Genomic DNA, 27840 nt, shown 5'->3' on the forward strand with positions numbered 1-27840 from the left:
CCAATTATCTCGTTTTCACCCAGTTCGCCCTGCTGAACTTCTGCAGTGTTAAGCCTTTGTGTGGAGTATACATCAAATAATCCATAGTCTAGGGAGCAATTAGCATGTATGTGCTGCAGTGGTGGTGTGTGTACCTTAAAGGGTACTTGAAAGTGAAAAATACTCTGACTATTTTAATATCAGGATATGCTAACGGTAATTGTGTTGAATATATGGAAAAATCATTATTTAACATTTCTCTGAATACAAGTTTGTAACACTAGGTAACAAAAAACAGAAAGCAGAATCAAAATACAAACTACAGTTCAGCATGGAGAAGAAGGGTAACATCAATCAACCAGATTACATAAAGATGTGTTTGTTCTTAATTTCCAAGTTTAGGAGTTATCTTTATATTATTATTAAGGGAAAGTGTCCTGAAGATGGATGGGATGAAAGCACCATTGAACTGTTTCTTCATGAGCTTGCCATAATGGATAGCAATAACTTCCTGGGCAACTGCGGTGTGGGTGAGAGGGAAGGAAGAGTGGCGTCAGGACTTGTAGCCCGAAGGCATTACAGGTACACCTTATTGGCAGTTTGAATTATTCTGTTTTATTATTAATGTTTCCAAAGTGCTTATTTTACTGTGAATTGTTATCTGAGACCTAGATAGCATTTGAGAAAAATAGTATAATGCAATATTGACTTGATGCAACTTTCTGTATTAAATTTTCATTAATAACTCATTGGAAAGTCTTGAATGTAACAAAAATCTTTTGTCAGGGTTATGTCCTGTATGCTGAAGTGATAGAAGCCTGAGTTGTCGAATTGATTGAATGCAAGGAGAGATCTTCCTGCTTTAAAATAATTCATGCATTACTTGCCTTTTTAACGCTGTGCAGCTCTTCTGTGTATTATTCAAAAGTACTGAATGTTGTAGTTCTAAAGTATTGAACATTCCTAGTGAACAGCTATTTGTATTTTTAATGTTCATTAATATATTTATGTGATAAGTTGATATGCACATAAAAACTCAGTCTATTTAAAATTTATATATGAAGTAAGCAAATTTATAAAGACTAGAAAAGCTGTTAATAGCTTGAAGCCCTTCTTACACTTGACAGGTGCTTTGAATGCTATAATTCTAGTGGCTCTGCATTAATATCTGAAGATAAACTTTTTTTTTTGCATAGTGTTCCATACTGTGAATGTCTTTGCTGATGTTCCATCCAGCATGAATGAAACTCAGTGAAACTTTTTGGAATGTTTATCCTCGAAATATTAGCACAAAAGCATATTAGAGACCAGAATTGTTGTGAGCTTTACCATATGGAATTTGAATTACTGAAGCTTAATGGCTTTCTGAAACCCTACCATACCATGAAAAATTGATGAAGAAACCCACTAGTACATCAGTTTGGGTTTTCTGTTTTCTGTACTGCTGTCTAGTCTAAGACATGTCGTGAGGGAGGTAGAGTCACACCAGTGGAGTATCTACATAGCTGCTTGCTGAAGATGCTGGAGAAGGCAGGCCCAGCTTCTGGCCACAGAGAGCCTAGGCTGTCCTTAGCCATGGCATCTCACCTTCACCTGTGAGCGTAAGCAATAGCAAAGAAAGATTTAGAGGCTTTCCTCCATGCCACTTATTTCTGCAGTGAGTTTTACCAGCTAACTTTGGTAGTGGTTAGAGGTGGCAGGAGATGGTTGTGGAGCTGTCTGTCCTTTCTGCTTAACGCATTCTAAGGGCCAGACTTTGAGAGCTCCTTAGAAAGAAGTAAATATGTGCAGAAAAGAAAACAAAGTGTGAGAAAGCCATTAAGAACATAGCAGTAGAAACTAAGGGAAGAAAATATTTTGATTGAGTGAGGATTGGGTGCAAGTTTCAACTGATTATCAAGCCATTGTTCGTTTCAAACCATAGCTTGAAGTGGGGAAAAAACACTAAACTGTAAAACTGTGCTCCACGAAGTTCTGAGTTTCATCCAGTCATGAGACTGCATTTTACTCCATTCCCAAGACAAAAACGGAATTAAAGGCATAAATAAATGTGTATTGTTAGTAGCTTACTTGAACAGCTGCATTTTAGCCATAGGTAAAGTTATTTCTGTCAGTTTAGATTTTATAAATGATTTGAGGATACTTCAATCCTGAAAGGTGCTAAATAATATCTAAGGTTTATAAGCACAGTTTATAAACATTATTTATACATGTAGAATGCATAGAGAGACAGTATTGTATGACAGATGAATTGAATAGGACAATGAGGTAGATGAATTGAAGGTGTAGAAAAAGATGGGCAAAGAGATACATTAACTTAAATGTCTTTGAGGGTGTTTTGTCACGGTATATATTACTTCTTTGCCCTGTGAAGGTAAAGAATTTGTCAGGGGAGTATAGTACCCTATAGTACCCTATAGTACCACCGTGCCTATACTATGTTACACTATAGGCAACTGATTTTTTTTGCTTTGGATTTTTGTGTCTGGTCATATCAGTACTTATAATGCTAGTTCAACAGGCATCGAGAAGTTGCTGGGGTGTATTTAAAAGTAAGCCTGCCAGATGCTAAAGGTGTTGCAATTTTGGGCCTTCTCCAAGTTTTTATTTGCATTCTGGAACATGGTCAGTCTATGGATCAAAACAAAACAAAAAAAGGACAATTTCATACTAATGTATGTAGTTTGTTATAATGGAACTAAGTGTGGCAGGTATCACGTTGGATACATTTTCTGCAGTAGTTTATCGAACAGTTCTTTTCAGTCAGCAAGAATTACTGCTTTGAAACATGAAAAATCTTGATCTGTGTTTTCCACCTTCTTTGTTTAGGTTGATCCATGGAATTGGAAGGTCGGGTGATATCTCTGCAGTCCAGCCTAAAGCTGCAGGGTCCAGCCTTTTGAACAAACTTACTAATTCAGTAGTTCTGGATATTATAAAGCTGGCTGGTAGGTGTAAATCTAAAAATATCTTTGTGTAGACACATCCTGTGTTCTTCATGTTAATTTCTGACTTACTTCTGTTTTTTGTGTGCAGGTGTCCGGACAGTGACCAATTGCTTTGTGGTTCCTATGGCAACTGGCATGAGTCTAACTCTGTGTTTTTTAACATTGCGGCACAAGAGACCAAAGGCAAAATACATTATTTGGCCACGTATAGACCAGAAATCTTGCTTTAAATCAATGATAACTGCAGGTAATAGAGGGACAACTGATTACATGATTGTGTTCTTCTAACAGATTGTAAAACTTCATCTTTCAGAGTGATCCTGAATTCACTTGCTTGGAGTAAGATCTAGAAAAGGTCTAATGCATAGCAGTGCTAAGTGCTTTATTTCTACACACCTGATTTCTAACATGCAATCGCATGAGTTTTCCTAATGCTTTATAAAATGTTGGAATATGCTGAGGCAGGAAGATGCATAAAGTAGTCAGTAGAGAGCACAATACTAAGGAAATTACCATTCATTCCTTAATTAGATGCCCAATTTGCTTTCCTGAGAATGCTGTAAAACTGCGGTTCATGGTTCACATCCCTCTCAGATTTATGCAAAATACAAATGTCCCCTAGGAATTGGGATCAGAAGGTGACGAGCTAGACGTCTGACTTGCACATTTTTTTATTTTGGAACATGGCAAGTGTTAGCTGCCCCATTCGTTTGTAATCTTGCAGTGTCAGTGCTCACTCAGAAAATGAGTTTGGTGCCTTACTTAGTTCAAACCTTACCTTTTTCTCAAATGGAATTCCTTGTTTACCAGATTATAAGCAAGCTAAGGGTAGAAGTCTGTCCCTGTTCTGATTCTGTCCCCTCCTACAGGCAGATTTATGGGATCAAGGAAAGGGCAAGTAAGGGATATCATAATTCTCCAGCTCGGTGAGCAAGTGGTGGCATAGATTTTGGTCCTAGTTCCTAGGAAATGTTTATTTTTTGCATAAAAGATTCACTAGATAAAAGCGACAATTAGAAAGAGGGACTGGATTCTGTACTAACGTGTCTATGTTCTTAATCCAAACCTAAAAGAATCTGTTAAAAGGAGAAAGATTTTTTTTTTTTGATTTATACTAGAACCAAAACTCCACACTTAGTTGGAGATTTGATGATATACATTCAGGTCTTGTTTCGTTTGGTTAGGTTTTGAGCCTGTGGTGATAGAGAATGTACTAGAAGGCGATGAGCTACGGACAAATATTGAAGCAGTGGAGGCTAAAATCAAGGCTCTCGGTGCTGAAAATATTCTTTGTGTGCATTCAACGACGTCTTGCTTTGCTCCAAGGGTACCTGATAGGTAAGTAGTCTTCGTAAGAAGTGCTTTATTTGTTGTCATTGTGAAAAAGCTGTGTGTTTTGGATGCCTGTCTTCCTGACGTTGCCTAATTACTGCCAACAACTAGGGCAGATACTTTAATCCCCTTGGGTAAGGGTAACGGCAAGTTGTCAAACAATGTTCCACTGTCAGAAAAGTGTATGATGGAAGTAAGTAATACAGGTCTTCCTTCTCTCATATGACTGAGGTCGCTTTTGGTATAATGAATGTCACTTTGGCAGTGGTTTGCTTTGTAATTTCATAGAAGTAGTAGGAGAAGACTTACGTAGAAAAATAGTCCAGAAAATATAGTTCCACAGCTAACGCCAAATTTTAATATTGCTCTTGCCTGTTCTACTCTTCTGTAGTCAACGATGAATTTTCCTAGACTATTAATTAAAAACTACAAAAAAACCCTACAGCCAACATTTAAAATCTTTGTTTGAGTCGCTCTTTTCTGTATTATGCTGGTGTCCGTAGCACTAATAAAGATATACTGGTACAAGAAAACTCTTGAAAATATGTCGGGCAGATGTGCTGTAGGAGTATAACATACAATTTGCCCTACTGTAACATATCTTGGTTTGAACATTTGCTGCCTGCTTGCTTGCTGCTGCTGCTTATGATTTCCAGCCGTTAAATCACCATTAAAAGAATCGCCACTTAAAATACATTGCACTCCTTCCTAATGTTACATGTCCATATGCATAACTTCTGTAGTTGCTATAAAAATATGTAATTCAAGCACTAGCTGAGGCAGAGGTGGACACTACAGTTACGGGGTAGGAAATTGCATATTTGAGTCATTATTTTGATGTGTAGATTGGTTTTGAAATATTTGAAAAATTTCTCAATCTGAAAGTGACTTGTTGGAGTATGGTTCTGGATAAAGTACTTGGTATGTTGAGTTATTTGACCAAATTAAGCATCATTGTTACTTGCAAAACCCACTTTCTCTTTTTGCTTATGAAAATAAGTATTAAGAAGCAAATTCACAACGTTTTAAAATTGAACAGGTACATTTTTGTGGGCCTGCATGTACTACATGCAAGTACAAGATATTAACAGGGTGTATTTTCTACATGTTTTTAAACATAGTGTCTCAGTTGCCTCACTTTAATTATTTTGTGTTTGTCATGAAGTTGAGAAGACTTATGTTTAGTTTTCATCTGCAGTGCATTTTTGTTATTGTGTTACCTGGAAAATTAGTTGAATTTTTGCAAGTTTAGAAAAGAAACGTTATTGAGTCTGAAACATGGTGAGTAAAGGAATGTTTTCTTCTGATTTCCTACCTTAAAAAAAAACCCACAGTATTTATCAGAGGTTTAACCTAGTTGCTAGAAGGAAGTTAAAAACAAATAATTCTGTCAGAATACTATGAACATTGTTTGAAGTTGAGTCGCAAATTTATTGGCTAGCTTAAATCAGAGCTATCAGAATTGAATGGTCTATTTTATAGCTCGGGTAAATGAATCTTCTCCTTATCTGCCTTCTCTTTTTGACACGCGATTGTTTTGTTCTCCACAACTAAGAGATGAAATATTAGGTAGTGGCGCTGTGTTATGATATACCACAGATACAGGAGGAAATGAACGCACTTTCTATTTAAAGGATACTGTCAGCTATTGAAGGCCATAACATCCATCTTCCTACAGGAAGGAAAATGCAGCATTTCTGGAGGGTACCATTTTATAAGTCTGTTTTTAAATAGTTTACATTTTTAAGGTTTTGTTTAGTTGTACTGGTGTTTTATAGTTTTTAGTGGCTTAGGATTGTTAGAAGGTCAGGGAAGACGTTTGTGCCTGTGTACCTATACCTTTCCCTTGTAGTATTATTTAACTTTATTGGAATAATGCACTACTGTATAAATCCCTTTGTTGGAGAGACATCAGTTCTCTGATAGTCTTCTACCTGCTGTTGCTGTGAGTTGTTTCTAAAACTACTGTATTTTGAAAGAGAACAAAAGGAAAAAATTATCTTCTCGGTTAATTTTTGTACTTAGCAGAGCCCTCTCTCTATCTTGTTACTTTCATTAGTATTAGAAGAAGGAGCAAAGCTTTTTTTTTTTTTTTCTTAATGAACTTTCACTAGAAGGAGAGAAAGAAGGAATAAATTGGAAAATATTTCTTTAAGTCCTGTTTGTGACTTTTAGGAACTTGAGTAGTAGCCTAACTTAGATTAATGCTTTATTTTTCTGATATGACTAGCTGCTCTTAATGGTTCAGTTTAATCCTTGGAAGCAGATAAGTGGTGTGCTTAATTGTGTGCATAATCACGCATAATCACATATTCTTTTCAAGCTATAGCCCTCACATCCTGTATTGTAGAATGGATCTAATCATTCAGTAGAACAATTGTAGGAAAAGTAAAGAGCCTTTTCTATTTTCAGGATTTGTAGAATATAGCTTACTGCTTCTCTAAGGCTCAGCAAGCTGAGAAAGGTGAGCGCACATAGCAGTAAACCCTCATGTTTCCAGTTTGGTGAAATCCTCTACCTGCACTTAAAAAGAAGCCTGTCAGAGGGGGAACTATTTTCCTCTGAGTCTCTTTGGAAGGCGAGGGATGAGTCTGATCTAGATCAGCAGATCGGAGGGCAAAAACTTTGCCCTGTGTAGTATTATGTTTCCTGAAGTATCCTGTTAATGTTATGTAGTTCAGGATTCAGGATGTTGATAAATGTGAAAAATTACTGGACATGCAGCTCCTGCTGAATATCTTGACTGTAAAAAATGAATACGTACCCAATACTGCTGGTGTTACCTAGTCGTACTTGTGATTTACATACTGGTGATTTCTTTAGAAATTATTTCTTTAGAAATAAGACTGTAATGATGCTGTTTTCCTAAGGATTGAAGTTTAGAAAATGTAGCTTGAGGTTTGCGACTGAGTTTTGCATTACAAAACAATGCTGGGCAATGTAATAAAAATAGAATACAAAGGAATGTCACCTCTTGGAAAATGTTTTCCTACTCTGTCACATTTTATATGGGTGTCAGTAAATCACAGAGAGAGGCTGTACAAAAGGAGATCTAGTCAAAAATACATTGAAGGCTTGGATTTTTCTGTTGTTGTTTTCAGTATTACCTTTTATCATCACTTTAAATTATTGTATATTACCTTATTTTTTACATACAGTTTTTCTTTTTAGGAGATATTCATAAGTTTGTTAAAAATCAAGGGATTAAAGAAAATGAAGCATGATTGGAGTGCCTTGAAAAGGTTACTAAGCATATGTGTGTTTACAAAGCTGAAGTCCCTTAATGGAAATGACCTCTGCATCCACATAAATCCTAGTTTCACTGAGAAATCGATCCAAGCTGAACTCAATGTAATTTGGGGAATTTCTAAAGGCAAATGAAAATTTCTCTTTATTTCTGAATAAACAGTTGAACAAAGTTTTAATGTGTTGATCTCCACATTCAGACATTTTAAGGCTATCCATTCAAAGCTGTCATTTTAAGGCTATTCATTCCTTTGAAGAATGTCTTTTCTGTTAATCAGCTTAGCTGGTTTCATTTAGAATACTAGCTCTTTGAAACAAACAAACAAACTACACACAAAAAAAAACCAACATAACCAGAAACATGTAAAGACTTCCTCTTTTATGAAGCTCTGAGTTCTCAATTCCCAAGACACACCCTGAAGTTTCCATAAGGCCGTTTTCAGGTTGAATATTAAAAGAAAAGTGCGTAAATAGCTGTTAGTTCTGTTAGTTATTGTTAAAGTAGCATGAAAAAGATGTTAATATCTGAAACAGAATGATTTGGGATCTATTTACTGTGTGCTAGACAAAACTTCCAGTGAAGCATGAAAAATTTCAGCCTGGGTCAACAATTTGTAGTATGTATAAAAGCTAACAGGTTCTCCTTAACCTTTGCTGCTTAAGGTGACAGCTACTACCATGAGGCACTAACCAAAAAAGTTCTTCTCATCTCTTGTAGACCTTTCAGTCTTTTAAAGGTCTGATTGATAGCATGAATTACAGTTATCAGTATTTCTCTAAATTACAATTTTATATTCACAGGCTGGAGGAGCTGGCTGTCATTTGTGCTAAATATGACATTCCCCATATAGTCAACAATGCCTACGGAGTTCAATCTTCAAAATGTATGCATCTCATCCAGCAGGTAGGAACTGTGTATTTCAAATATTTTTTTAAACTAAAATGAGAAAATCTCTAATTAGAAACAATACTAGCAAATTTTGTCGTGTTTCACAGCTCCAAGGCTAATCCTGTGCACGTCTGGTAGTTGAACAGTTTTCTGAGAACAAGGAGCAGAGGGAAATAGCACTTAAAACAATACTTGTTATTTCTATTATGTGCTTTTAATTTAATAAAAAAGTGTCTGTTATGATGGAATAATCTTTCTTAAAATATTTCATAAACTTACTGACATAACTAACTGTAAAATAATAGGTCATACTTGAATGTAGATTAAACCTTGTAACACGTTCTGTTGAGATTTTCAATTTTTCTCAACTTTTCAATTTTCAAAAAAAAAATAAATAGTACTTTAATATGTATCTACTTGCATATTATTTAATATGTATACATCTTCCTGAATATACTTTTCAGGTTATATTATGATGCATAATTCTTAAGTGTACAGTTCAATTATACAGGATTAATCAAACTGAAGTCGCACAGCAGAATCTACCATTTTTATTTTTTCCCTTTAAGAATGTGTAATTGGCTAGGTATAAGGACATTTTGTTTTCCAGGAAGAGGGGGAATCTACTGTGTGGAGGTTAATTGGATCTTAATTTTGCAGGCAACGTTATATAGAATCAATAGAATATCCCGAGTTATGAGGGACCCACAAGGATAATGGAGTCCAACTCCTGACCTCCACACACAACCACCCAAAAATCAGACCATGTGTCTGAGATCATTGTCCAAACACTTCTTGAACTCTTTGTAGCCCTCCTTTGGACACTCTCCAATGGTTTTATGACCTTATACTGTGGTGCCCCCACGGCTAGCAATGCTGTGCCTGTTGCACCCCAGGGTATGGTTGGCCCTTTTGGCTGCCAGGGCACCCTGCTGGCTCGCATTCAACTTTCCATCAACCAGAACCCCCCAGCTCCCTTTCCATGAGAGAGCGTCACAGTCCTCTTGTTTTGATGCAGATTTATTTATATATATTATTATTTATATATACTTTGCTATATTTATATATCTCAAGAAAAAAATGTTTCTTTTCTAATGAAGCATTAACCTGTAGCCCTTTACTGTCTGAATCTGTGAGGCTTTTTGATTTGTACAGTTTTAACTGCATAATTTCCATTAAATTGCAAGGATTTCTTTGGTAGTTACTGAAAACGAGCTACATTTTATAGACTTGCAGGAACTAAACCAATATTTCAAATTGCAGCAAAATAAGAATTTTTAAGGCACTATGTAAGCAGACAATGAATAATGATGAGCAACACTAAGAAAAGGTAATACTGCGATTTTTAACTGTTCATCACAAATACAGTATCAGAGAGTTTTAGGAATTACATTTGTTTCAGTTACATTGCTGAATTATGTTTAATAATGATGCTATCATAAGTCTCTTCTAATGTATGCTATGCATTTGTTGTTGTTGTTGTTCCTTTTGATAAAGGGTGCTCGAGTAGGCAGAATAGATGCTTTCGTTCAGAGCTTGGACAAAAATTTTATGGTTCCAGTAGGTGGTGCTATCATTGCTGGCTTCGATGCGTCCTTCATTCAGGAGATCAGCAAAATGTATCCAGGTAAGTAGTTCGCAGACTGATTTCATCCATACAAAGTAACTGCAGAAAACTCGATTATCAGCTGTCTTTCACTACTTCTTTTTTTTTTTTTTTTTTTGGTAAATTTAATCTGTATATTGGGTTTCTGTTTGTCTGTTTTTTCCAGGAAGAGCTTCTGCATCTCCTTCTTTAGATGTCCTCATTACACTTCTGTCTCTAGGTGCCAGTGGCTACAAACAGTTACTGAAAGAGAGAAAGGTAAGCTTTTTGGGAATCAGAATTTTCTTGAAGTCAGCGGTTAAAAGTCTCGTTGCAAAACTGCTTTGCGTAGTAAATCCTGTTTCTATACAGAAAGCTGTTGAATTTCTTCAGATCACACAGTTCTTAATCTGGAAAGACAATACAATATAATTACTTCATGGCCAAATGGTGTTGTGAATAAGCCTGATTTCCTTGTTGTATTCCAAACCAGAGAGTTAAACTGAGGTCCTGTACTATCTATCTCGTGCAGTATTCATATTTGTTGTTACAGAGTATGACTAATACAGTAGGATTTTGCCCAGTATAATCTGAGAAATGCTGTACTGTTATGATCACAATGCTTCCAGGACCAAAGCATGAGACTGGACACGCAGAGCTAACCCAGGGGTTTCTGCTCATCTTCATTCGGCCATATCGTGGTTTTGTGCTATGGTAGTGTTTAATTAAATGCTTTTGTACAGCGTTCTCTAGAGAGTCACAGCTTCCAATAAGTTAAAAATAATAAATACTGTGCATGGGCACAAAAAGATTAAAAGACTGTAATTTAAGGCATTTATCTAGATACAGAGCTAGGTTTCTTCTGTGCCTCTCCCAGACTGTGTGTTTTAAGTTGGATATAACTGCATTGCACAGATATTCCTGTGGTTTAAAGTTGGAACCTTTCAAGTTGTCCTTAATTCTGGACGTATTAAAGGCCTGATCTTGCTATCTGTGTGCATTAACATAGAGAAATATTTTTGTAAAGGGTTTTAGACAAGGAAATACTGTGGATTACATACTGTAAGTTAATAGTTTTAAATCATGCATGATATGCTCCATTATTTTGTTTATGAAATATGTTCCAATTATTTCCTGCTGACAGCTTGCTCTTGCCTCTGATATCAGAGCAGAGCAGTAGTGCTAGATGCTATGACTTTTTTCTAGCTGTTTGTACAGGCATGCAGATACTCTGTACTGGAATTGAGATCCCTAGAAATAGCTAGAATATAGAAAAAACAAACAAACAAAAAAAAAACAGCTTAGTTGACTTAGGGTATGGAGTGATCTGTACCACCAAAGTGAAAACACGGCTTGTGAAACACTGAAAGCAGTCACATTTTAGCCACTGTTGGAATACAGTTTCTAACGTTGTTTTATTCTGGACTGCTGTGCGTATTGCTGTCTATGATTTGTGTCTTCATTAAAAACGAATTTTATATTTCACCCCTTTTACTCCCACCTCCGAAAGAGTTTCAAGTGAATTTATCTTGTCTTCTGCAGTACTGACTTTGATGTTTAGATTTACACTGTCAGCAGATAACATAATGGGCAATATAAATATTGTTCAAGTCATAAATAATAATTCTTTCATAAGTAAATTGTCTTAATGAATAGCTGTATATTTTAAATTATATCGTTTTCTTGGAAGTAGGATTCTAAAGTGAATAAAGCATTACATTTTTACAACTTCAGGTCTTTTTTATATCAAGTGTGAGTACACTCTATAAACATAGCCTTATATATGGCATAAATATGTTTCTTTTATTGGATTTGCTGTAGGAATAGAAACCTTTTTTGCTTAAATGTGTTTGTTCCTGAATTGTAAAAATGTAATAGTGATAGTTTATTGCCTGTGCTCTGTGAAGGCAGAGGCAGAGCTATTAGGCTCTCAGCAGGAACTATTTATAGCTTGACATTGAGTACTCCTTTCTATATTGGTGCAGCTACACCTACTCACACAAAGTCAGCTATAAAAAACTTCCGATATTTCTTTTTCTTTCTCTTTTTATACTTATTCATGAGTGTTATTTCAAGTTATTTGAGCTCAAGCCAGAGAGATCAAAATATTACTGAGAAGAGATTAATTTCATACAACCAAGGGAAAGGAACAGTCATAGAATCATAGAATCTCCGGAATTAGAAGGGATCCACAAGGATCATCAAGTCCAACTCCTGGCTCCACACAGGACCACCCCAAAATCAGACCATGTGTCTGAGAGCACTGTCCAAATACTTCTTGTACTCCGTAGGCTCGGTGCTGTGACCAGTGCCCTGGGGAGCCTGTCCCAGTGCCCGCCCACCCTCTGGGTGCAGAACCTTTCCCTAACACCCAGCCTGACCCTCCCCTGTCCCAGCTCCATGCTGTTCCCTCGGGTCCTGTCGCTGCCCCCAGAGAGCAGAGCTCAGCGCCTGCCCCTCCGCTCCCCTCGTGAGGGAGCTGCAGGCCGCCATGAGGCCTCCCCTCAGCCTCCTCTTCCCTAGGCTGAACAAACCAAGGGATCTCAGCCATTCCTCATACACTTTGCCCTCTAGCCCCTTCACCATCTTTGTAGCCCTCCTTTGGACACTCTCCAATGGTTTTATGTCCTTCTTATACTGTGGTGCCCCAAACTGCACACAGTGCTTGAGGTGAGGCCACACCAGCGCAGAGCGGAGCGGGACAATCCCTTCCCTCAATCAGCTAGCAATGCCTTGCCTGCTGCACCCCAGAGTACTGCTGGCCCTTCTGGCTGCCAGGGCACACTGCTGGTTCACATTCAACTTCCCATCAACCAGAATCCCCAGATGCATTTCCGCAGGGCTGCTCTCCAGCCTCTCATTCCCCAGTCAGTACATATATTCAGGACTGCCCCATCCCGGGTGCAGAATCCAGCACTTGTTCTTTTTTAACTTCATTCAATTGCAGCTTTCTAGACTGTCAAGATCTCTTGGCAAGGCCTCACTACCCTTAGGAGAGTCAGCAGCTCCTTCTAATTTAGTATAATATGCAAACTTAGCATGCATTCGAGTCCTGCATCCAGATCATTTATAAAAGCACTGAACAGAACTGGCCCTAAAATTGAGCCGTGGGGGACCCCCCTAGGGACTGGCCTCCAGCCTGATGTAACCCCATTTACTATAACCCTTTGAGCCCAACCCATCATCCAGTTGTTCACACACTGTATTTTGTGCTTCTCTAGCTGTGTGCTGGGCATTTTGTCCAGACGGATACTGTGACAAGAAGTACTGAAAGTTTTGCTGAAATCCCGAAAGATCACATCTACTGGCTTCCCTTGGACAACTAGATGGATAACCTTGTCATAAGATGAAATTAAGTTAGTTAAACAGGACTTTCCTCTTGTGAATCCTTGTTGGCTATGACCAATGACTGTGTTGTCTTTCAAGTGTTTTTCAGTAACTCCCATGATAATTTTCTCCGTAATTTTACCAGGCACTGAAGTGAGACTGACAGGCCTGTAATTACAAGGGTCTTCTTTCTTGCCCTTCCTGAAAATTGGAACAACATTTGCCAGCTTCCAGTCTCTCCAGATTCCTAAGACCATTGAAAAATAATTGAGAGAGGTCTTGCAGTAACATCAGGCAGCTCTTTCAGTACCCTGGGATGAATCCTCTCAGGCCCTACAGACTTGCATGCGTTCAGCTGGAGCAGCAAATCCTGAACAAATTCAGTCAGCAGGGATTTTAGTGTTCCCCCAGTTATGGTACCCCAACTCAGGGCTTGGGGGGCCCCAGGGTCCATCATCAGTGTTAGAGGCAAAGGCATTAGACATCTCTGCTTTATCCATGTCGCTGTTTGTTGCCGTCCTCATCACGTGATGGACCGATGTTATCTCTGGTCCTCCTTTTGCTGTTAGTGTACTTTAAAAAGCCCTTTTTGTTGTCCCCACAGTACTGGCTAGCTTCAACTCTAATTGAGCTTTGGCCACACAGATTTTCTTTTTACGATGGTGAACGACATCTCTGTAGTCGTCTCATGTTGCTTGACCATGTTTCCAGTGGTCATATGCTTTCCTTTTCTGCCTAAGCTCTAGAAGAAAATTCCTGCTCTGCCAGCCTGGCCTTCTGCTCTGCTTGCTTGACTCCTGACACCTTGGAATTGCCTGTCCTTGCACTCTTAAGAGGGGACTCTTAAAAAGTGGTCAGCACTGATGGACCCTAATACCTTCAAAAGCATATTCCCAGGAGTCCTTAATAACTAGTTCCCTGAGCAGCCTGAAGTCTGCCCTTCCCGTATCAAGGGTCAGAGTTTTGCTGGCAGTTTTTCTCCTATTGTCAGAGTTTAAATTTGACCACTTCATCGTTACTACAGCCAAGACAGCCACCAATTGCCACTTCAGCCACGAGACCCTCTCTGTTTACAAACAGCAAGTTTAGGAGGTCACCTTTCCTGGTCAGCTCCCTTACTACTTGTACCAGGAAGTTATCTTCAACGTGTGTGGAAGTTCGAGGACCTGTTCCTGTCAGCTATATGGTATTCCCAGGTAACATCTGGGGCGTTGAAGTCACCCATAAGGACGAGAGTGGATGATCTAGAGGTTAATTCCATGTAGAATAATTCATCAGTGTCCTCAACCTGTCTGGGTGGCCTGTGGTAGCCTCCCGCAATGGCATCTGTTTTATTTGCTTGTCCCTGAATCCTTTAGGATCCAGAAGCTCTCAACCGTGTCGTCACCCCCTGCAAGCTCTGTACAGCCCAGCCTCCCCTCACATCTGGGGCCACCACCACCCCTTGCCTGCCCTGCCTGTCCCTCCTGACAGGCCTGTACCCGTCCATCATAACGCGCCAGTCACAGCACTCTTCCCACCAGGTTTTGCTTACACCCATGACGTTGTAGCGCTGGGATTGTGACAAAGCTTCTAGCTCCTCTTGCTTACCGCTCACACTTAGGGTAGAAATATTTCAGTGTGCCCCAGCGTATCCAGCTCATCTTGGAGCAGACTGAAGGGCCTTGCTGGCACCCAGCCCCTCAAACATTGGCATGCCATCCCATGCGAGCCTGGTTTTACCCCTTTCCCCCTTCTAAGATTTGAAATTGAAAGCTCTTTCAATCAGCCCTGCTAATTCCTGAGACAAATTCTTTTCCTACTTTGAGAAAGGTCCATCCTGTCAGGCCTGGTGTCGTGTAGACCATCCTACGATCAAAAACATCCAAAATTCTGCCAGTGACACCAGCCTCAGGGCCAGGTATGTACATAGCATGGTATTTTCTGACAGGCTAGCATTCATGGAGTATGAGATTGTCCAAGAGTATGAAATTTGTCTTCTGATATGAGGGAATAAAATGGTGCAATGAATCAGAGGACAGGAGAGCAAGGCAGTAGCACATGCATGCCATCCAAGTGTCTGAATAAACATGACCACTTATGACAACGTAATAAGGAATGTGCTCTGCAGTCATATTTAGCCTTGATGTTGCTAGAGAAGGGATGGAAAAAAACTCCCAGCAGTCACTTTTTCTTGCTTGTACAGGATTCTCATTATTACTTCTTCTATGTTTATGTAGAGTTTAGAACAGCGTTTTTTAAATTTCAGTAAGGGATTCTAGGTCCTTTTGTAATGCAGGCAATAACAGATCCATGGTCAAATTTGTTAATGTTGTTGCTTAACTCATGTTACTATGTAAAGGTTATGCTTATGAATTGACTGCTTTGATTTCCTCAGTACCAGTCACGTTGTGTCCCATATTCTGTATTGCCGGGTCTTAAAACTCTCTGTCTGCATGCATGCATTTGTCTGAACCAGGCCACACGTAGCAGTTAGAGGGGCTGCACTGCGTGGTACCACAAACAGTGGGCTTCCACTGATCGTCATGTCAGGCCTGGCAGACAGCGAGGGACCTGCATTCCGTAACAGGCTTAATACCTTTTAACTATTTTCCAATGTGTACGTAAGCGATCCATTTAATCCAATTAACTAGTTAGTGTGCTATTCTTACTGAAAAGGTAATAGCTTCACCTTCTCTTCAGCGGTTACGTCTTACAGCAGTCTTCCCTTAACAAGCTAATGATCAAGATAATTCTGATTGTCTTAAACATATTTCTGTGTTACTTGGGGTGTGATGGAGCTTTTTATGTCTGTGTTCATCTGTCTTTATACTTTCTAGAGTGATTAACTGGAGCCGTTCTTATGTCCTTATGGAGTGTGCATCTAAAATATTTAAAACCACACTGAGTGGGAGGAAATTGTTTGATTTTTACAGTTCAGTAAAATACTGGTTTTACATTTCATGTTTTATTGTTGATGCAAGAAAATGTGGTTTGTTCTGATAGGAGTAAATTATTTGTACTGTTCAGTACGAGTTTATATTGCTGCTCTACTTAAGATTGAATTTAAGAGAAAAGATTTAATGCTGCATATTAAAAATGTAAAACTTCAAATATTCTTGCAAGAAGAAAGACATTCATTACCTTTTTTTTTTTTTTTTTGGTTGAGTCAGTTTGCTAGACTGTAGTTTGTGAAACCTGTGGGAGTATTGCAGAACTTTCACCCTGTGAAATATCTAGAGCCTTATTCAGGTTGTGGTCTGGATGGAGGCGAGATGGTTTAACTGGGTGTAGTCATTACGTTAAACGGTGGTGTGTAGTTAAGCAAGTGCCAAGTATGGATGGAAGCTTCGAAGCGGTGTGCATACTCAGACCAAGTGAGAGAGGTATGGCCCTTAAGGAGCCACATCTCTTGGCCTTGTAAGTGCTGACAAGAAGATTTGCTGAATTAAAAAAAACAAATAAATAAGTATGGAGTTTAGTGTTTTCATACCAGGTTGGCAAGACTCACTGAGCTGTTGCTGTTAGATTAGAATAGAACAGTTCAGCTGGAAGAGACCTTCAAAGATCACCCAGTCCACCTGCCTGACCACTTCAGGGCTGACCAAAAGTTAAAGCATATTAATGAGGGCGTTATCCAAAGGCCTCTTGAACACTGGCAGGCATGGGGCATCCGCCACCTCTCTAGGAAGCCTGTTCCGGTGTTTGACCACCCTCATGGTAAGGAAGTTTTCCCTAATGCCCAGTCTGCACCTCCCCAGGCACAGCTTTGAGCCGTTCCCACACGTCCTGTCATCGGTTCCCAGGGAGCAGAGACCCACACCTCCCTCTCTACTTCCCCTCCTCAGGGAGTTGTGCAGAGCAGCGAGGTCGCCTCTCAGCCTCCTTTTCTCCAGACCTGACAACCCAAGTGTCCCCAGCCTCTTGTCACAGGACGTGCCTGCCAACCCTTTCAGGCATCCTTCTAATGTTGTGGAGCCCCAAACTGTACACAGTACTCAGGGTGAGACTGCACCAGTGCTAAATACAGTGGGAGAGCCACCTCTTTTGACCAGCTGGCTATGTATGCTGTGTTTAATGCACCCCAAAATGCTGCTTGCCTTTTTGACTATTGGCCAGCACCCCCAGATCCCTTTTTGCAGAGCTGCTGACCAGCAATTTGTCTTCCAGTCTGCTTTATGTGATACCAAGCTTTCAAAGTCCTTTAATAGGTTTTGTATTTTTTTAAGTTTCCACTGTTTTATGAATTCAGAACAAAATTATTTTTTTCTCTTGCAATGCAAGAGAATCTATAACTGAGATTGTGTGGTATATGTAGGTGTTGCACATACACACGTTTGAGTTTCTGTTGTGTTTTTGGTTGCATTTCAAGAAAAGAAGCCTTCGAAAGGGACTAACAAGCCTCCATGCTCAGCATTGCAGCCTCATTTTATATGGGTGAAATGGTGTGACACAAGGGGGAATGGTTTTAAAGGGGGCTGGAACCAGGTAGTCTTAAAGGTCCCGACCCAAACCGTTCTGTGGTTCCATGATGTGAGAGTCAGTCTGTATGTAGAGCAAAGAGGTTGTAAAGTTTTAAGTTTTTAAGGGGAAAGAGAATTAAATAACGAAACATAATTGATATTTAGTGCTTGGGTTGCTCAGTGCAACTTCAGCATAATAGTTAGCTTCACTGGAGAAAACTTGAATGCCTACCATGGAAATTCAATTATGTAAGAGCTCGTTTGTGTATAATTGCTTAGGGTGCTTATAAATTTTCCACATAATAGAAATATTTTGTAATAGGGGTTGGTTATAGATTAGACCTCACAAAATATTTCATTTTTCTTCTTTTTTGGAGAGGCCATTAATCTATTTTACAACAAACCTTTTAAATTCTGAAACTATAAAATATCAAGAGGTCATAAAAATAAGAAGTTTTGAATTTTTGTTCAGATAGCTTCAGTCAAACTGATAAAAATGCATATTTGGATATTTTTTTCCCCATCTTCGCATTTTTACTGGTTCTGCCAAATTTCTGCGTATGTGAAGGCTGATCTAGTAACGTAGGTACTTAATATAATTTAGTACAGTGGGTAACTGTTTATAACAACTTGAAGTCCTTTTATTAATAAATACTATAAGAGATGCTGTAGAGAATTCCCTAGGTATGACAAAGACAAATGAATTGCTTGGGAAATTCTTCCTTTTCCAGAATAGGCTTTTCTCTGTACTATTTTCATCGATAATATCTCCATAGTAGGCACAATTAATGTATAGTTCTGTAAAACTCTGCTTCGGTTGTAGAAATAAATAGCCAGCAGAGGGAGCACAAATTAGTTTATGAATTGTATTCCAAAACATCCTGATGTAATGGCTAAACATATTAATGATGCTCATTGTGGAAAGCAAATAACAAATGAACAATGTGTTTATATTCAGTGAGGGACTAGAAGGAATGGAAAAGTGTTTGAATGTTTGAGTAAATGTTTTTCAACTTCTGCGAGTGAACTGTAAATAAGCTCTGAAGAATCGAAGCCCCAAAATCACTTGATTTCAAAATACCTCTAAAAATATCAGTGGAATGATTCTTCACAGATTTCAAGTTCTGGAATACCATAGATGTCTCCCATAGTTTTCTGTTGTTGTTCAAAGTATTGCATAAGTTTTATGGTCTGGTTGATAGTGAATCTGCAGCCTGATTTCTTTAGATAGTAACATAGTGCTTTTTCTCCCTGGCAGAATTCATTCCATGGTATTAGGAAGCGCAAGTCAGGAGCGGCGTTCATTTGATCACTCATGAAGTGAGACTGGTTTCACTGCAGTGGCTTAAGAAAAACATCTGTAATCTTCTAACTTAGCTACTACAAAACTCACTAGGTTTCATAAGAGCTGTGGGAGGTTCTGTTCAAGAGCATAATTTTGATCACAAGCTATAATCTATACCTGTCAGAGTGTGCAGGTCAGAACAGGATACTGGTCTGCAAACAGAAGAGACAACTCTATATGAAGAATGAAAAATCACTTGTCAGGTCCAGATATTGATGTGGATGCTGCAACAGGCAGTCACATGGAAGTAGCTGAGAGGCAGAGTCCTTCTGGCCAGAAAAAGAAATCTGATGTTTAGTATCTTTTAACAACTACCCAGTATCTGCATGTTTTTGTTATTATTTATGAGAAACAAAGCATTAAAAAGAACAGAAGAGAAGCCAAATACAATAAGAGTGGTGTTAATTCTTACTGTGTCGTGTTTTGAGCTGATATGTGAGGGGGAAGATAATAAACTGAGGAAGACCATGAGCAGTTATTGTAGATTATTATAGAAATAAAACAGGGATGAAGGAAGAGAAGCATACTTTAATGTGCAATGGGACTTGTATCTTAGCCAAAACATCTGTGAATCTCAGTTTTATGATACTTTCACAATAAGGGTGGAATCTAAGTAAGCAATATCAGGAATTCATTTCCATTTTTTTTTAGTAGGCTTGAAAAGGACTGGCTACACAATAGAGCTGAGTATTCAGAATATATGTTGTATGAAACAAAATACATTCAAACATGTAGTCACAGCCTTCTCCTTAAGAGACCGTATTGCTTTTTGCATACAGAAAGTCTGTGAACCTTTGGGAGTTGTGATTGTATAATAACAATAGTAACAAAATGTGCTGGTTTTAGCCTGGAATGTGTTAATAGAAGATAATGTAAGGAACAATATCTCACAACATGGCTATCTGTGATGGTAACAGTTCATTCTCTGGCTCGTGGGGCCAGGGTGAGGGGAAGCTCTTGCAGGAGTGGGGAAGGGTCTACTCCTTCAAGAGGACACTAGCGTGGAGGAGGACCTGCTGTATAGTAGTAATCTCTTAAAGATTTTACTTCCCTAGGCTTCAGATCCACAGAGAGAATGGCTGACATCCCAAACACGGATATTAGTCTAGATAGAGAGCTTTCCATCATCTTGAGGGGAAGACCAGGGTTAAGGAAATGGAGCTTTTCATTTATAGAGGGATTTCAGAGATTTGTCTGGACAACTTCTTCGGTGTGCATAAAAAGGATGTAATGGAGATTTACCAGTTTTGTGAAATAGGTACCATTTTCTGTTTGATAGCTAATAACAAAAATATTGCATCTTTTTTTTTTTTTCCAGGAGATGTTTTCCTATCTTTCAAGTGGGCTGAAGAAGTTGGCAGATACCCACAATGAGAGACTGTTAGACACACCACATAATCCCATATCCTTAGGTAACTTGTTTGTTATATTTCAAAAGAAATTCTAATATCCTGTGCATTTGTAATGCAGTTTCATATACATTTCCTATACATTAGTCATTGTTCACTACACTCCATTAAATTGTTCTTAAGCCAGGATGAAACCATTGAACCCAATAAGGTAACCATCTGTAAAAGCAGAGCAGTAAAGCAGTGACTCAGGCCCTTTACTTTTTACAAAATTGCTCCTGTCCAACATACTCATTTATTGTAATCAAGGCAGGCAGAAGATGTTAGCATGTAGTAATACTTTATAAATAAGTAGATTTTAAAATAAATTAGGGTGTAATTACTTCTCACTTCATCTTACAGTGCTGTAAAAGAAATTATGCAATTCCTACTCGAGATATTTGTTCTAACCAAAAATTCTGCTGAACGTCCAAGTAATGTTGCCCCCTGTGCAGAATCTCTGCCTTATGTACAGTCCAACCAAAGAAGTAATCCATGACAGCTTGTGGGAAAACAAAATGATGAAACTATAATATTCATATTTATTCTTCCTTGATATCTGAACACAAATATTTGGCCAGATTTTTATTGTTGGAAGGCACCTTATCCCCTGCGGTTTTTGGAAAAAGAGAAGCTTTGTAGTAGAATTAATTTGATCTTCTGTTACTTCAGCCATGTCACTGAAGAATCTAGATGAAAATAATGACGTAGCCGTTACCCAGCTCGGATCTATGCTTTTCACAAGACAAGTTTCTGGAGCAAGGTGAGGATGCTATGAACTTGAAAATTTGGAGGAGTTGTATTAGGATTTCATAAAATATATAGTATAATATTTGTTTTGTGTCAGTTGCCTCATGATTACAGATTTCAGTGTGGCAATACAGTTCCAAGAGTAACATACCCTTTTTCCTCAGTGTTATCTACTAATAATGTGTGTACCTGCCTGAGTTAGCAATGAGGCCCTCTTTGTTAGCTTTGGTAGACTAAATAGATAATCTATCCCCATTTAATTTAGTGTCATTATTCCCTAGAACCCCTTGGTTTCATTTAGTTTCCAGCTGTTGTCTGATCTTACAGTTAAGTTGTAAGCTGCTTAAGGAAGATCTTTGTTTTGTTTATTGCAGCACAAATACGGTTGTGCTGGACGTCAGGGGAATAAGCTTCTAATACCCTGCATAGCTTTTTGTCATATGGAAGAAAATCCCGCTTTCCAGAACTAGCTGTGTTTAAAAAAAAAACAACAACTTCAACTCGAGCCATTCTGAGCTGAATTTATTCTTGTTGACACTGGTATGCGGAAATGTAAGCCAAATCATTTTTAATGATTTTGGTTTAAACGTTTTAGAAGAAGAGAATGATTTAGAATTTGTTTTGGCAGAATTCTTTAATCTGAATATTACTGCTGCCATGCTAGCTTCTGCTGTAGACTTAATGTCATTTTCTGTAGCAGAGTTGATTGTTTCCACATCAGAAGGTATGCTTCATTAGCTTGGATTATTCCACTTCCTGCACAGATGAATGACAGTAAATCTATGTGTACTGTAGTTCGATGCTCTTTTTAATTTGCCTGTCCTAACCTTGGCTTGTCCGGAAATTTCAGTCATCTTTGGCTGAAATGATTCAAGAAGTTCCGTATTTGAAAAGTTAAAGCTCTCCAGTTCTTTGCGTGATACAAAGGCTCCCCTTTTTTCCTTTTCTTGTATAAGCAAGTGATTCTTTTGCAGTAAATATACAGTTAGACCTGGCATTTTGACAGACTTTAAATGTTAGGCTCGTGGTGCACGGCAGTGGTAATAATAGCATCTTCCTGCTTTGTTAGCACACAGGCTTTCGCATAACCTGTGGTTTGAGCACTTCAGTACAGAAAGGATCTGCTAATCCTGGTGGAGTTTGTCTGAATGCAGCTTCTTAAATGGATTGCAAAGAATGTAATAAATTCTGACTTCTGACTAAAATTGATTGGTGTTAACTGTTTCTGTAGGTTTTAACTATAGCCATAAGGTGAGTTGTTCCTTTGACAAGGAAAGGTGTGGATTAAAGTCTGGGTTTATCAGGGAATGGGTGTGTGCTGAGCGCTGAGAAACAGGGTGTAATAGGTAGGGGTTCTTCATATGAGGAAGAGGTAAAAGCAGTGGTGAAAAGTATCCGCTGTGAGGAGGGAATGTGATTCTGAGATGTCTTTCACCCCATGCTAGGGAGCTCAAAATACCAGTAGTGAAGATCTTAGTAATTTAACTGGAGAGAGGAAGGGACACACCCCTATGCCCACAGACTTGACCTAATGTAGGATCTGCTGCCACTGTCACTCATAGCGATGCTTGAGCACTAACTTGGAGAATGCCTATTGTAAGCCTGCTTACAGGCATTTGTTTAGAGTTAGGAGATATTGCACTGTATAGGAATTTGTATACGTTCATCATAGAGTATCACATAAAAATATTCAAGGCGTCTTTAACTGAATCACAATTTTGTTTGTTTCAGGGTTGTTCCTTGTGGGTCTGTACAGACAGTGAATAACTACACTTTTCAAGGCTTTATGTCACATTCAAATGACTATCCCTGTGCTTACCTCAATGCTGCATCAGCAATTGGAATTAAAAAGCAAGATGTAGACGTATTCCTAAAAAGACTGGACAAGTGTTTGAAGACATCTAGGAAAGAAGGAAACAAAGAAAAAACTGTGAATGAAATATGTGATTCTAATACAGGCACAGAACAACTTGCAAAGTAGAAGATACAGATGTAGTAACACAGGAGGATACGTTTTTGTTTGAAGTATGGGGTTTGTATTGCATTGTGAATCTGCAGTGCAGAAAATTTATTCCTAAAAACAAAAAACACAACAACAACAAAACTTGGGTGAAATTCAGGCTCAGAGGAAACAGATGATATTCTCCTATTCTCCCTTCCTAGAAAGTCAGACACAAGCTCTTTGCACCACACAAATATACTTAATATCTGCCAAAGTAAAGCTCTACATTCATAAAAATCTTGACCTGGCCTGTCAGCCTGTGGGTGACTGTTGGGTATGGTCACAGAGTGCTTATGCACATGTTCTTCGTTAACGAGATTTTCTGTAGCAATGACTAAATTCCTGTCTAGGTACACAACCAACAAGAAATGTTTCACTGCTCTCAACGTGTCTTGCTTTTCCTCTGCTTACTTGCCACTTTTCATTTGTTTTCAAAGATTTATATAAACGCATTGGGATAGCCCTTACTAAATGCAGTGTTGAAACTTGGTGAAGAAATTACAGGGTTGGAATAATAGTCTTAGATGTTCTCACATCTCATGAACTGCCTAGAACAAAGGAGCCATCTGTGGCAAAGGAAAACGTAGAATACCTCATATCCTGCCAATACTCAGCTCTTGAGAACGTTTTCATAGTTCAGCAACCAAATGGAATGCTGAGGAAGAGCAGTGATGAAAGCATGGGTCCATGGAGCGGAGAGGGAAAATCATTTTTATTCATTTCATCTCTTCTTTGATAGTTACTTTTGAATAGAGGTACTCAGGTCAGAGATCCACTGAAAAGGCAGAATGCTTTGTGGGATGAATGCAGCAGTTTCAAGAGCCAGCCAGACCTGAGGGTGTTTTGGCATTTTTAGTCCATTGTTTTTAAATTTATAGACATCCACTTCTGAACTGTCTCACAGTGCTATTGGCACTCGCGCTTCTGTGGCTGTGTGCAGTTACTGATTTGAATTCATAAAAGAAACAATAGATTCGGGGTCTGTTCCTGGAACAAAGGTTCCATATCACTGGAGTGACAGTGCTGTAGGTTGCAAAATTTTTAGTTAATTATTCTTAAATACAATTACTACATTATATGCAGGTTTTTATGTCATTTGCTGTTCAAAGTGAGCTGAACATTCAAAGACATTTTTCTTTGTCCGTAATGTAGTAATACTTGGGACACCACGATTAATGAGTTCCAAATGTCAGGAAATTTTCTAGTTACTTTGTTTGGTGGGATCTGAGCCGTATCCTTCAGAGCCCTCTGGAAATTGCCTTATCAAAACAGTGCTATTGAAAGGACCGTCCCTCCAGTGTGCTCAAATGAATTGATACAGGAGGTGAAGTTAATATGTGGAAGTTAATAGACTGCTAATCATCCTGAAGGCGCTTTCACTTGTGAAGCTCATTGTATCTTTAGTTTAAATTGAACCTGCTCCCACATTGTTATTGCTACAGTTACACTTCAGATTGATTAAAGCTTGTGGAAGGGATGGCTCCCTGGACTACAGTCACAGTTGTTATTTGCTGTACAAGCACATTGTAGGAGAAGGGTAATATAACTTGACCACTAAGTCCTTGTGGCCATAAGGAGATGTAAATTTCTTTTTTCTTTTTTTTTTCTTTTTTGGTTTTGTTTTGAGATGATGCTATACCTCAGTTTTTCCAGTCAGTAAAGTTCTCCTACAGGCTTGAGAGACAAAACTGTAGCTCACTCTGCCCTCTGTATTCAGAGTATTGGAGCAGACAGTGAAAATCACGGGGCCTTAGTGATACCTTTCTTCCTGGTTTTGGATATTGCTGTTTCCTGCCTGAATGAGCATAAGTTACTGATTTAGATGACTAGTCACAAAATGTGAATATTAGAACTACTGTTGTGAGAGTTTGGGGGGGTGCATGGTAGCAGCTACAATGAGGATTTGATGAATAATATCCTGAAACTGGAAAAAAAAACACCCAATAGCAGTTGCCTTTTCTGAGAGGAAAAGACCTCTACTCTACCTTTTATGTTCTTGTAATAAATTGTCTGCTGCAAATAGTTTACTCACTTCTACTCTAGATTGAACTGCTTGCTCAGGTAGTGTTTTCCTGTCTTCAAAATGTTTCCCATTTGAAATCAGGGATAAAAATTTCAACAAATCTGTCCGAACAAATATCCAGGGAAAGAATTAACTGTTTTGTTCTGATTTTGTGCTTTTAAACCTTCTATTTTTTAATTGAAAAACATCTTAATGTGACACGTTTAGTTACAAATTGTGTGTCTGTGTGTCATTAAAGCTCTTCACAAATCTTAATCATTCCACCTAAAGTCAGACAGTTTAAAATATTTTGAGAAATATGCCCACCATGAGGTATAAACTTTTGAACTAAATATTTGTGTTCTGTTACTTTGGCAAGTTGTACCAGTTCATGGTTGTGTTTGCCTGCTATGTCCCCTGAGATGTGGTAAGTTGTAATTAATACTAGGTTTATATAGACAGAAGCATTATATAAATGTCATGATAATTATATTGAAATGTTAAGGAATTCAAGTGGCAATATACCTTAAAAGAAATGGAGAAGAAATAGTTATTTACAGCATAGTTGAAACAGATAGATAGTATTTTTCAAGGAGAATATAGACCACTTATTCTCTATTCACCAATATCTATAATAAAGTAATAAAATAATACTGGAACATATAATTATTAGCAGAGTTTTCGTTTTCTTTGTGTACTAGGTAGGGGGAGATTCCATGGCTATGGCAGGTCTGAAAATGCTGAAAGATGATAGTAGCATTGGCAAAGCTTTGTCAAAAAAAAAACAAACATATTAGCAATATTTGCCATCTATGAAGTTCTTTCTAAGGTTGTACGATGAAGTTAGAAGCTCTTTAACTCAAAAAATGAATGGTGCAACCCTTTTCCCGACCTCTATATAGGCACATGACACTAAAGGCTTTCACGTACCTCAAAAATCTGCTAGAGCCAACCTGTAATCTGCAGCATCCGTGTTACTAATGAGACATTTAGGAAAGCATCATGGGCTTCAGGTAACACTTGGGGTTCATTTAGCAAGAATCCGTAGTAGAAACACCATTAACATGCTATTTCTGTAGCTACCTGTCCCTGTCTTGTTATGGGTCACAGCACGTGGTTACCAGCGGTGAAAGAGGAAAGGGCAAGCACTTGAAATATTCCGGAAGAATTTAGGATTCAGAAGTTGAGGAGGTTCCCGTTCTTGCTACCTAGTTTGTTGCTCTGCCAAAAGTTACTGCCTTGTAGCAGGGCTAGCAAAGCAATCCGTCTGCTTGGCATCTGCCGCAATTCATACGCTGTATTAACAACTACCGAAACAGGAGTGTTGGAGTGAGCATTGCAGGTAGGAGAAACGGTGCCTGTGGAGCAAGCATGTTTCCTGTTCTGCAGAAAACGTGGTCTGCAGATAACACAGTCTGCAGATACCTGCTCCTGAAGATCATAACCTTTGGCAGCGGGGCAGGGTGCGTGGGTAGGGAACAACCCCTCAGGTTGCCGCAGTCTGAACCACTAAAGCGACTTATGCCCCCTAAGATGCCTGTAATTGTTCCGTGAGATGCTTTTCTTTCCCTCTGATACTACATCTTATGCTGTCTGAATCTATATAGGTGAAAGAAATGAAGGAGCAGATGGACTTGCCTTATAAAAATAGCGCTGGGATAATATAGTGCAAGCAAACTGACACTGAATGATCCATCTCACAGACGCGCTCTGAGTTTACTTCTGTAGTATCTGAGATAATGAACAAAACTAAGGACTATTTGAGCAATAATATTGCCTATTCACGCTTTGTTCCTAACGATTGCCGAAGATACAAAGCAAATAAAAGCTACCAGATGCAGCAAATTCTCCTGAGCCTAAGAAAGCAAAATTGTAATGTTGCAAATGTAAATGCTGGCATTGCAGCTTAATACACATATAAACCGAGCGATCTATATTGTGTGATCATCATTTTTTAAGAAAGGCTGGAGCCCAGAGACTACCAAATGTTCTCATCTGCAGTGTATCAGCAGTTCTCAGTCATCAGTTGCTGTATGGATAATAATTCTAATTGAAGAATCATTACACGAATCCATACGTGAATGATAGATGAGCTATAGCCTTTTGTTCACGATGCTTTAAAAATCGAGTTGCTGTTTTCACTTTTTATAAGGGGTGATTAGATTGCCTCTTACTTTAAGATGCAGCATTTTAATCAACCTGGCTTGGCAGGATTTGGAATCTGAAGGAACAACAATGTATGTAGCTGACTGGTTTTTAAACAATAGCTGTTTAAAGGCTTGAATTAGTTACAAAGTGACTCCTCAGAGAGAACCTTTGTTCAAATGGTTTTAATTTTGAAACCAGCACTTGAAAAATTGTGCTGTATCTGCTGTGTAATAATTGTTTTTCACATGTTACACTTTTTTGTCCCTCAAAGATAACAACATAAATTTTAGTGCAGTTTAATAATGGCATTTAAAAACTATAGTTACAGAAGCATTTGCTTTGTCACAGTCGCTCATCAAGCAACTGTCAGATCAAAGCACTAGTAATGTACTTGTCCTGATGGATCAGCTTCAGTGTTCTGGACCAGTTTCACTGTAACTGGACCAAGCATTTAACA

At 38.6% G+C, this 27840-nt stretch overlaps 1 protein-coding gene across 1 annotated transcript in view; it reads left to right on the forward strand.

Moving 5' to 3' along the window:
• SEPSECS (Sep (O-phosphoserine) tRNA:Sec (selenocysteine) tRNA synthase) overlaps window positions 1–25904 on the forward strand; it is a 26763-nt gene extending 859 nt beyond the window's left edge. The window contains exons 2-11 of the mRNA XM_080590881.1: window positions 407–561; window positions 2809–2927; window positions 3016–3174; window positions 4112–4265; window positions 8307–8409; window positions 9892–10021; window positions 10167–10258; window positions 20412–20505; window positions 21154–21244; window positions 22963–25904. Coding sequence (XP_080447007.1) covers window positions 407–561; window positions 2809–2927; window positions 3016–3174; window positions 4112–4265; window positions 8307–8409; window positions 9892–10021; window positions 10167–10258; window positions 20412–20505; window positions 21154–21244; window positions 22963–23212 — 1347 coding nt within the window. The 3' untranslated portion in view covers window positions 23213–25904. The remainder of the gene's footprint in view (window positions 1–406; window positions 562–2808; window positions 2928–3015; window positions 3175–4111; window positions 4266–8306; window positions 8410–9891; window positions 10022–10166; window positions 10259–20411; window positions 20506–21153; window positions 21245–22962) is intronic.
• The last annotated feature ends 1936 nt before the right edge of the window (window positions 25905–27840 follow it).

Source organism: Anser brachyrhynchus (genome assembly GCF_964034855.1).
Source record: "Anser brachyrhynchus genome assembly, chromosome: 4".
Taxonomy (NCBI): Eukaryota; Metazoa; Chordata; class Aves; order Anseriformes; family Anatidae; genus Anser; species Anser brachyrhynchus.